At 52.2% G+C, this 1,186-nt stretch overlaps 1 protein-coding gene across 1 annotated transcript in view; it reads right to left on the bottom strand.

Annotated features, from left to right (window-relative positions):
• PHALS_01394 (uncharacterized protein) overlaps nt 1-667 on the bottom strand; it is a gene marked incomplete at both ends in the record, with an annotated part of 735 nt that extends 68 nt beyond the window's left edge. Inside the window, one exon of the mRNA XM_024715771.1 lies at nt 1-667. This exon is cut by the window's left edge and continues 68 nt beyond it. Coding sequence (XP_024581436.1) covers nt 1-667 — 667 coding nt within the window.
• Between the last annotated feature and the right edge of the window lie 519 nt (nt 668-1,186).

Raw genomic sequence — 1,186 nt, 5'->3', positions numbered from 1 at the left:
CGCGCTTCGACGGTACTGCCGAGCCCATAGTCTTTTTCCACTTGTTCGCAAACGTCGTGTCGTCGCCGGCGTTTGTCGCACACAAAACCCGGTTGATCACATGCGATTGAGCGAATTCATCGTTGTCATTGTCTTGAATTGCCATCTTGAGTGATAGCGCGCTGTTGAACGCAAGAGGGCTCTCGACCAGCTTCTTCACAATGTTGTCGGGGTTTGTCGCGCTCTCAATGATATTGACAATTCCACCGACCTTTGCCTCTGCTGCCAATAGACGATCAGGCAGCGTGTCAAGCAGTGCCGTGTTCTCGTCGTTCAGCATTGACTCAGTCACTTCAATTATCGACGTCGCCTTGGCCGCCTTCACAATCTTTGAGTGGTGCTTCTCAATAAAGAACGCCGACTCGGTCGACGTTTCCACCCATTTGGGACGCATTACATTGACAGGCACAATCTGCTTGCAATCACCGTGCTTTTTGTCAGTCGTGATGTCCTTCAATTCAAACTCGACTTCCATCGACTGGAGTGACTGGAAGTAGTCTGACGTGGCAATCCTGTTGAGAGGCTGCTGATCTAGGCTCGTGAGCAGCGCAGTGAAGTCGATGTCCTTTCGACTACGCTTTTTCTTATTCGAAACTGCGGTAAAACCGTCGGCGGTGCCATCGTACATCAACAGTAGCATGGGAGGGGTCGCCGACGTAATTTCGGGGCTCCCAGGGGGTGACAAGTTTCCGTTTGAACCGCTAAAGGTCGAGATTGACAGCGTGTCGTCTGGGGTTCTTGGGATCAGTGCGAGATGGTTGTCGGCAGCTGGTGACTTGCTATGCTGAGCTCCACCATGAAGCTTCGCATCACTCTTCTTGATCTCCTCAACAGCCTGTTGGAGCGAGGTTTTAGTTTTGCCTGATACCCCTTGCGTGAACGTCGTGGGCAGTAACGGTCTTTTCGTCGTTGCAGAGGCCTTCAGTGTATGAGGTAACTTTGCAGGCTTGCATCGGCTGTATCGTTGCAGTTAAAGCAGCGGAGGGTGTGTTTGCCGGGAAGATGTCGTCCCTCGTGATCAGGTCGATGCCGTGTGTGAGCAAAACCCATACGGGAGACGCTCAGTCTAGTATGGCGCATTTTTGCCGTGAGCGGGGTGAAACTTGTTATCGAAGAGAATCTGGTCTCACACCGATCCGTTCACCAC

This window comes from Plasmopara halstedii, assembly GCF_900000015.1.
Source record: "Plasmopara halstedii genome assembly, contig: Scaffold_1548, whole genome shotgun sequence".
Classification (NCBI taxonomy): domain Eukaryota; phylum Oomycota; class Peronosporomycetes; order Peronosporales; family Peronosporaceae; genus Plasmopara; species Plasmopara halstedii.
This window is presented reverse-complemented; position numbering and strand designations above follow the sequence as displayed.